Here is a 9385-nt window from a genome sequence, read left to right as displayed (position 1 = left end):
CGAAAAAAATTATCGCGAGTGAAAAATGGGGAAAGCTTGTGCTGTTCCCGAATGTAACAAACTGCACAAGACTAATAAGCGTTCTATGTTTAAAGTACCGTCTAGCGAAATAGAACGCAAGTTTCCATGTTTTCTAGTGTATCTAAGTTTTGGTTTGAGCGCTAGTGTGTATAGGTCCACACAAAAATAAAGAGAGCTGTAATTTAAAAAAAATGTAGATATAACAATTATGTAAACAAGAAAATATTAATAACATAGATGGGTCTTACATACAGGTCTTGCAACGAACTGAAATTTGAGTGGTGAGGGTAGCCGCGTTATTGTCCAGATTTTTTTGCCACTAGTGGCCACTACGCGGCGCTGTCAGTTATTCCATGAATATCAAAAAGATTGGTTAGGGTTCGGCCAAATAATAATAATAAGCTCATGAATAACTCGCAGCGCTGCTCCTGTGGCCATAAGTTGTACTTTTGTTTCGGACGTGAACTGACAACCCCCCACCAGGTTCGTTGCAACACCTGTATGTAGGACTGTGTGTTTGACTAACAACAGCAAACGGTCACTAGTACGAAATAGGTTGCAAGGAATAAGAGCTTCATAAATTTGTTCACATTAATTTAAGTTAATAAAAGTGTCGTGCTGAGAATACACGTCTAGATCGCAAGCATGTCTATGAGTTCAAATCATAACAGTCATACTGTCACTGTAAGTACTGTCCAATAATTTTCGGTGAGGTTGATTGTATAATGTTAGTTGTCAGAATCGAGTGGACTCTTCCACAGGGATCACGATGAGTTATTCCCGCCAACATTAAGGTTTCCACTTTGATTAAAGTGAAAACTTTCTGTTTCATTCAATAGCATACTTAGAATTGTTCGCAACTGTTAAAATTATATATATTTGCAGACGCAAGCCGTAATGGATCCCGAATTCTTATCCAGATTAATTCCACAAAACAAGGAACAAGTTCGACCGGCGTGCAAGAAATGTGGCTATGCTGGTCACCTGACATTTCAATGCAGGAATTTCATAAAGGTTGATCCAAACAAGGAAATAGTATTGGACGTCAGTAGCACGAGCTCTGATAGTGATGAAAATTATCTATCTCCACTGACTGAGTTGCGCGAAAAGGAACTGAAAAAGAAACAGAAGAAAGCAAAGAAGAAGAAAAAGAAGGAAAAGAAGCTAAAAAAAAAATCATCCAAACGCAAACGGTCGAGATCCAGATCTAGATCAGAGAGCTCTGATTCCGAATCCGAAACTTCAGAGAAAAAGAAAAAGAAATACAAGAAAAAGAGTAAAAAATCAAAACACAAAAAACAGAATAAGCACAGCTCCTCCGATTCTGATAGCGACAGCGACTCTGATTGAAATTTTGAACTACCACATGTAATTTTTAGAAATAATGAATTAATATGAACTGATTTAGGAAGTATGTTATTGTAAATATTTAAACTTAGTTTTATACAATTACGTGGTAAACACGGTTACATCGCTCTATGCGGCATGTGACGATTGAGAATATCAAATTCTGTGGAATAAATATTTTACTTTTTTATATCTGAGCTTTTCATGATCGCCTTGCAATTTCCGAATGATATAATACGCAAGTACTTGCGTGATAACGCAAAATACAATGCGAAAATATAATTTTATAAGGAAATTTCCAGTTCCGGAAAGGAGTTTGTCCACAAGCAATAATCTGGTAATCTGTCTGATTGTACGACGACCAAGACAATAGAAAAAGACTGAATTCGCTACAAAAGGCACCCAATATAATATATTTAATCAAGTAATAAAATACATCGGTGTTAGACACAGTACAATACTGAGATAATCATGTGTTTATATATAATATTTTTTTTATATATATATGTATATATATATATATATATATATACAATTGATTAATTGTAAGATAAGATTAAGATCTCAAGGTAGGTACATATTCAAAACTAACTGTCTAAAAACAAAAAATAATATGAATAATAAATACCTTAAAAGTACATCAATGTTAAATGACTATTGGTACAACAATACTTTACAAGGTACTACCGACATGTACGGCATATCACTTCGGTAATAACTTGTGAAAAAGTTTGTATAGTACTAAAACGTGGTACGAACAAAATGGTAAAAAATAGTTATCGTTTCTATGATATTTTGTTTTCTTGATCTAGTTCGGTTATTTGAAACTTATGAGAACGTGCTCAGCCAAGTGCACCAACTTCTATTTTCAAACTACCGTTATATAAATACGTATATTTTCAACGAATCTGTTTGAAAATAATTTTGATTTCAATTTAATACACAAATAAAATTTTCTCAATTCAACATTTGCATGATTTGATCCATTACCATCGAATTATTCAGGTGCATCAGACTGGGATGATGTTATTTTTGCAAATTGCAACGCGCTAAGTTGACAGTTTTACGATTTATTATCCTATAATTTCAATAATCTGACACGTAAAAGAAAACGCATTTCAACTACGGTCACTTTCCATAAGATATATTGCAATACCTTGGCAGACCATTAAATTAAACTAAAATAAAATGGAAAAAAATGGCTGCACGAGAACGCTAGCTATAGCTGCTCGAATTATACGTGCGATGATACAGTGATTTTGTATTGTTGGAATGACCCAAATAAAAGGTTCAAATTCATTTCATTCCAATCTCTCATAGTTCAGACAAACACACCTCAGTTATTTATCAATTGTATTACAGTACAAAAATATAAATTTTGTTTATTATAATTAGGTCGGTAAATTTCTGTACACAACGTAAAGCCGAATACAAAAAATCATTTATTTTTAATTATAACGACGTTATATAAGAGGAATCTATTGCATAAAAGAAAAATACAGAATGGCAAATCTGAACAAATGTTTGTCCGAACCAATCGCGTCTAATTTATCAAATAGTTCAAGGACTTGTGGCCTCTGTCTTAAGATGAGCTTATAATTTGTTTGATTAAACTTTTCTCTAAGCTGCTCTAAAACTAGCGACCACACGCGTAGACTTTAACTTATATGTGTATGTGCATATGTTTGAATTTATATATACCTATGTATATCTATTTGTAGTATTTTTAAACATAAAATCTATGAAATAAAAATTTGGCTTCTGTGTACAGGCCAGAGTTAATGCTAATATACTATTAAACTAAGAGTAATTAAAGGTTGTACAAATAAACTGACATACGTATCATTTATGAAAAATCTGATATATTCTATATTTAATATATAATCTGGAAATGATAATAGACTATGGTTGTTTCTATCAATTATGGCTGTATAGTATAAATTTCAATATTACAATATAATACAACGTGGTATGTATGTATGTATATGTATATGTGTTTATGTACGTGTGCGTATTGTTGATCCTCCTGAACGAATCACGGATTTTTTTGAATAATTATTCGTAGTATATGTCCAAGATATTCGGCCGCGATAACTAAAAACATTGTAATTAACGTTCGAATTTTAAAAACACACAGCTAGGCAAGATTTTTTGGTTGTCATATTTTGTTTGCACAATGAAGATTAAGAAACATTGTGAAAATGGTTTTGAATCTTTGGTCCAGACGAAGAATAATACGTTTATATTATAATCTCGATCGGGAGGATCGACATTTAAATCAGCTCTAACAATCTGTGAAAAAACAATCAATGTCTTATTCAAAGAAATCATTTATACGTGAAAAATATTTTTTTGCAGTCAGACGTGTGACCATTTTATTATTAGATATAAAAAAATTACTTTCAGCTACCTTTTTTCGTATTAATCATACTACAACAGCTCTAAATTCAGCTTACTTTTTTCCTGTCTGTAAAAACATGTTTGAGCTAGTTCGATGCTCAATTGTAAGACATTATGTTACGTCGTAGACAAATTGGACCGAAGTATCTATGCCTGATGAAAAGTTAAGTATCGATTCACTTTGTATAACAATAGAATGCAATACAAACGTTAACCAATTACGTAATTTAATTACGCGTGACCCCTTACAGTTGCCGTTTGTTCCCTCATGATATTTTCTAAATCCCATGACAAGAGAATCAAAGCGTAGGACAATTACTTGCGTCGTTACGATAATAATCAATAGATGAAACGTGATCTTCTATAGGTATTAATTGAATATATAGCTATATTAATACCAGTGTAAATCGCGTAGAAAAATTATGATAAACGTGGTGCATTTTGTCACAAGTGAATCGATTCACATACACATGTATAACTATAGATGATAATTTCAATCGCATTTTTAAACTCGCGTGTCACTGGGCTATAGGTTATTACCTAATAATTACAAATTAATTGAGATATCCTGGTCATAAGGTGTCAGATTACTGTCAGAAACGGACGGCTGCATTGTTACTGGAACCGAAGTCGCGTTCGTTGGCGATTGGAGCGGAGTTGACGTAGCTGGTAGGTGAGACGTTGGACTTTCCAGTGAGGAATTCCAGTGGTTTCTTTCAGTACCCTCGCCACCGTCGTCGGATACGATTGAAATATCGGCGATTATGCCGCTTTCTAGGAAACGAAACAAAAAACAAACATAATAATAACAACAAGTCAGGTAAAACTTTTGGAATAAGGAAATGAGGCGATTTTTTTCTTTCTCAGTCAACTCACCGACGCTGCACTGACTGTTCAATGTGGTGCTTCGGTGATGCGGACGAGGACTTGTGTCCAGCCCTAAATGCAGCGTTGCTGTGGGTCCGCTGCTTCCGCCACTGCTCGATGAAGAGCTAACAGAGATTACGCTGTGTGGCCTTCGACTACAGCGACCAGAATCCTCCGAAACTGAGACTGCTATGGAGTTTCTGAACCTCGGAGCTGTTTGTCGATAAATAAATATTACACTTGCAGTAAAAATATGATTTTTATACAAACGTTGGTAAAAAAATAGTAGTTGTCATTGGTTTTTAGACAAAAATAACGCCAGAAACAAATCGGTGTATACCGTATACATACTTTTGGAAAGCTGAGCAACGCTGATCGAACGATCGTTGATCTGATCGGCACTTGGCCTGATGTCAAGACACGGTTTGTTGCCAATGCCCATACTCGACATCTCTGCCAGGCGCACTTCTGTAATATCATAATAATATTCAATTAGTGGCAAAGGAAAAAAAGTGAATTGAAAAACCAGTGTGAAATCATGTAATTATACTGTACGAACAGAGTGTATGAGTTTACCTCTGTTTCGGAGCGCCTGTTTCCAGAGAAGATTGCTAAGCTCCTCAGTCCAGGTCTTTTTAATATCTTCGTTAGCACATTGCAAGGTGTAGGTATCCCCGGGTTTTCTCTTGCGGAACCAGATTTCAAATTTAGTCGGCGAATCGGCTATCACAGCTGTCAATCCTATGTCAGTCGTTTTGATGCTATTTTTGTAGATATATATGTCAAGGTTCTGGAATTGGTAAAAATAAAATAATAGATACAATTTGTACAGCATCGAGTTTTCATTTTTTTAAAATAAATATCACTATGACAATGGGCATTTCCGTACCTTTCTATCCGGGAATCTTCTGGCCTTGCTGAACAGTATCAGATCCTCGAAAAGAAACACTTGTCTCAGGCACTTTTTACCCTTTCCTTGCCAAACGAGGAATTCGTTTTGCCTTAGCAACCTCCCCTGCTCCTTGACGTTAACCTGGAGAGAGAGGGAATGAGAAACCGAGATAAAGATTTGGTAACTAAAATGACGAATGCACAATTCATCTATAAATGCGAAGTGACAAAAGTAAATAACGAAAGAATACTTACGTCACAATCTCGCAGAGAGTCCATAGCAAGGAGATCGTTGCCATGGCGTAGTTGGAATCGTACCATTTGTTCGGCAGCTCTCAGATCCGCTTCCCCCTCGACGAGAGGTTTCGGTTCTTCTTCCTTGTCCTCTTTGTCTTCTTTCTCGTCTTTATTGGCTATCTGATCGGAGAGATCGGTGCCAGCTTTGACGAGCTGCTGCAAAAGCAGAGCGTATTTCCCCATCCGCTGCACCGGTTTCAGCAAGTAGCTCGCCAAGTCCATCTTATCTCCAAGCTCCAACTGTTTTGTTTTGAAAAATGCTGTCCCATACTCGGCCATCAGAGAGTCAGAGTTGGGCTTATTTTTGTTGTAAAGTGCGTAAAGGTAAAACTTCTTCTCCTGTAAAACGAAAGGCCGTAATTAGCTGAAGTTGAGTGGCAATATTCTAGTGACGATACTAACTAATTAAACCAGAATAATCAATGCTAAATTCAACAAGTTAACTTACGTGTCTTATGAAGCACTGTCCAACGAACATTGGACACTGTTCGCACTGTTCTAATTCCCGGAGGAAATGTTGGCTATGAAATTCGTATATTTTTTCAACATTGCCAAATATAACGTTCCTCTGCCCCCGAAGAGCCTGCGGAATGTCTTCCCGCACCAGTTCCGGAATGTAATTCTGTAGTTTCAAAAGAACATGAAATTTAAGTCCATAAATATTACCAAACGAGTGAGTTATTTTAATCTCGAGGAAAGTCGATTCAAAAACTGCCAATATACCTACAAACTGTCTAGACTACAAGTTTGTTATTCTTGATATATTACCTCTATTATGTACTCAAGTGATTTCACGTAATCTCGTTCAGTCTGTATCATCTCCCTCATTATGAGCAGTATTGTTCTGTAAGCACGGAAACATTTCGTTAGTTATATGATATAGAAACGGAAAATAATTAGTTTTGTGTTTCTTCGATAAAACAAAAATTGATGCAAGGACACGGCAGTGGATTAATAAGTAAACTATATGTAGGTACTTGTATTATCAAGCAATAAGATTCAATTGCTCGTATAAAATCCGTAATCCATCCGTTGGTAGAGAAAATTGAAAGAAATAAAAACAAATAATTATTTAACGTTTCTCTGCGTCTTATGAACATACAAAAATTGGATATTTTTCCACGTACAGGTCCCAAGAGAATAAAAAAAAAAAAATCTTCTACTTCATAGAAAGCGTCATGGAGATAGAAAATGTCGAAGAGACAATAGCTTCCAGCAATAATCGATGAAGAAATTTACTTTATAAAAACGTTTACACGTAAGATGTTTTAATATTTGCGTCACAACATACTTCTTAGCTTTCATTCCAGGCGCAATACTGGGTGCTCGGTGCAGGTGCGAATTGACGGGTGGTTTTGCAAGGCGTCGAGGCGCCGGTGATCGGGGCGGTGAACGTGGTGGAGAGGAGTCAAGAAGCTGTTCGGCGCTTTCGCGAAGCTCGGCGATGTTGTCGAGGGCAGGACGACCGCCGTTTCCTGATCCCGAACCGACGCCGCCGTCAACGGGACAGGAACAGGAAGCGCTGTCGCTGTCGTCCCAGGAAGTGCCTGAAGTAAGTCGAAATAAGAGAATTAATTACAGTATAATTATTATTCGGCGATTAATCGCAGCATTGTTTCCATAAAGAAAAATCTCCGATAACTAACGTTTCGTCAGGCTGTCGTCCCAGGAAGCGGCAGATCCGGTAGCGGCGAAGGATCTTCTCCTGGCAGGACTTCCGGGAGCTGATTGAGACCTCGTCAGCTCGAGAGCTTCGGCGCACCTGTTTCTGGCTACGCGACACTGCTCCAGGAGTGATTCGTTGCCGAGTTTTTCAGCGAGGGTAACCATCTCGGCGAAATGTTCCTGGGGAAGCGGCGGCCTCGCCATAAGAAACTGCTGGGCACGACGATCGCCGACCACCCTCGTAGCCTCCAGTGCCCATTCGTAGGCTCGGTCCAGGAGCAGAAAACATCGCGAAGTGTCCTCCAGACGCTCCCTCGTGTCCTCTAGACGCGAACCGAAACCACGTAGATGCTGTTTCAGGGAACGCGCCAACTCCCGGAGACCGCTCGTGTTCGCCGCCTCCGCGAGGTCGCTACCCTTGTCCAGGTGTTTCTGAAAAGAGAGTAAAATAAGGGAGAATTAAACGAAGGTTAGCGACAATCGACAGGTGGGATTCACGTTTGAAAACCATTTGGCATTGTCGCAGCTGAAACCTATATTCGCCTATTTCACATTTCAGATTTCCGAAAACACGAGGTGTCGAAAAAACGTCATCTACGACACGCGATGCGATTCAAGAGGGGAGGAGGTGACATCTGCTTTCAGAGGTTTTTAGGGACATTGAGGTTTCGCCCTGATGCGCAGAGGTATTAGCGAGGAAATCAGGAGGAAGCGGTGAATGTCGGATTAATAAAAAAAAGCCGACAACACCGAGGATCGATAATGATGCGGGATGTTTCGAATTTGTAAGGGTTCTTTTGATACTGCGGGTACACACTCGATGGCGATGGAACCTAAGGGGGTACACAAGCGTTCATTGGCCGATTAATCATCGATCATCTTCGCGGTCGGGGAGCTTTTGTGATATCACATGGAAAGAAAGAACACATGATGAACCAAAAGGGGATGTAACCGAACAATAGACGAGCCAGGATGCCTCCATCAACTCTAACGAGCATCGGCTGCTCATCTTCGTAGATATAAATTGTACTCGATTAACGATAACTTCTGTTAGGATTAAACGTTGATCGAGCGACTATTTGGTACAATTTTGTGATAGGTATTTTGTCAGTGTCTCAGTCGTCTAGCGTAGCTACTTGAAAATGCGAAAGTTTTTTTTTTCTTTTAACATATATAGACAAACTCGGTGAATAAAGACGAATAAGAAACCGCAAATTACCTTGAAGACGATCATGCATAGATCCTTAGCGGATTTACGCGAATGTAATAATATATGTACGTACATACACAGACATATCGTGATAATCGCGATATCTGATTGACGGTGAGCGTGCTGTATGAGAGGCTGAATAACGCGAAGCTGAACGGTGCAAAAGTGAAGAAGTTAATTTCCCTCGTCACCGGAAATAGCCAGAGGCCGTACAAATCGACGCGTTATACACGCGGGGTTTGATTTCTCCCGGTTCTTCGGCTTATTGTTAGAGGACGTAGTCCGGCAAATTTGTTTTTGACATACCGAGAGAAATTTTTAGTTTCAGTCAGTCTAAGCACAGTCCTTAACTGTATAATAATGTTTTACCATGACCGAAAATTAGAGTTCCGGAAAGATACGAAGTGAAAACGAGTTTTTGCAGCACTAACCAAAAAATGCGGTATTATCGAATACAACTTTTTTTTTTCTTTCATTTTCAACAATGTTTAAACCGCTATCGTAACCAAAGAAATTTTGCTAAAAATTTTTTAAAGCTACCGTAGCAGTAAATGAAATACTTGTCACAATCGGTGAACACATTTCAATGGCATAAACTGTGCGAGCCGCAAACTTCGTAGTACAAGTTACAGTCGTGTGAGCTCAGGGAACCGGAAAATCTGTTCATTGTCAGCGATACGCTTGGAC

The 9385-nt window shown here is 38.2% G+C and overlaps 2 protein-coding genes across 2 annotated transcripts in view; one reads left to right on the top strand and one right to left on the bottom strand.

Annotated features, from left to right (window-relative positions):
* Positions 1-510: 510 nt before the first annotated feature.
* Positions 511-1558, top strand: LOC124298919 (protein SREK1IP1-like). The gene is made up of 2 exons (XM_046751587.1): positions 511-705; positions 907-1558. The coding sequence occupies exons 1-2, from the start codon at positions 667-669 to the stop codon at positions 1369-1371; spliced, it is 504 nt and encodes a 167-aa protein (XP_046607543.1). The 5' UTR covers positions 511-666; the 3' UTR covers positions 1372-1558.
* Positions 1559-1757: 199 nt separating this feature from the next.
* LOC124298915 (uncharacterized) overlaps positions 1758-9385 on the bottom strand; it is a 193843-nt gene continuing 186215 nt past the window's right edge. Inside the window, exons 14-23 of the mRNA XM_046751570.1 lie at positions 7470-7920; positions 7115-7370; positions 6592-6667; positions 6272-6445; positions 5782-6162; positions 5525-5668; positions 5212-5425; positions 4987-5103; positions 4645-4848; positions 1758-4542 (exon numbers count right to left, since the gene is read on the bottom strand). Of these exons, the coding sequence (XP_046607526.1) occupies positions 4316-4542; positions 4645-4848; positions 4987-5103; positions 5212-5425; positions 5525-5668; positions 5782-6162; positions 6272-6445; positions 6592-6667; positions 7115-7370; positions 7470-7920 (2244 nt within the window). The 3' untranslated portion in view covers positions 1758-4315. The remainder of the gene's footprint in view (positions 4543-4644; positions 4849-4986; positions 5104-5211; positions 5426-5524; positions 5669-5781; positions 6163-6271; positions 6446-6591; positions 6668-7114; positions 7371-7469; positions 7921-9385) is intronic.

Source organism: Neodiprion virginianus, chromosome 2 (genome assembly GCF_021901495.1).
Source record: "Neodiprion virginianus isolate iyNeoVirg1 chromosome 2, iyNeoVirg1.1, whole genome shotgun sequence".
NCBI classification, from domain to species: domain Eukaryota; kingdom Metazoa; phylum Arthropoda; class Insecta; order Hymenoptera; family Diprionidae; genus Neodiprion; species Neodiprion virginianus.
This window is presented reverse-complemented; position numbering and strand designations above follow the sequence as displayed.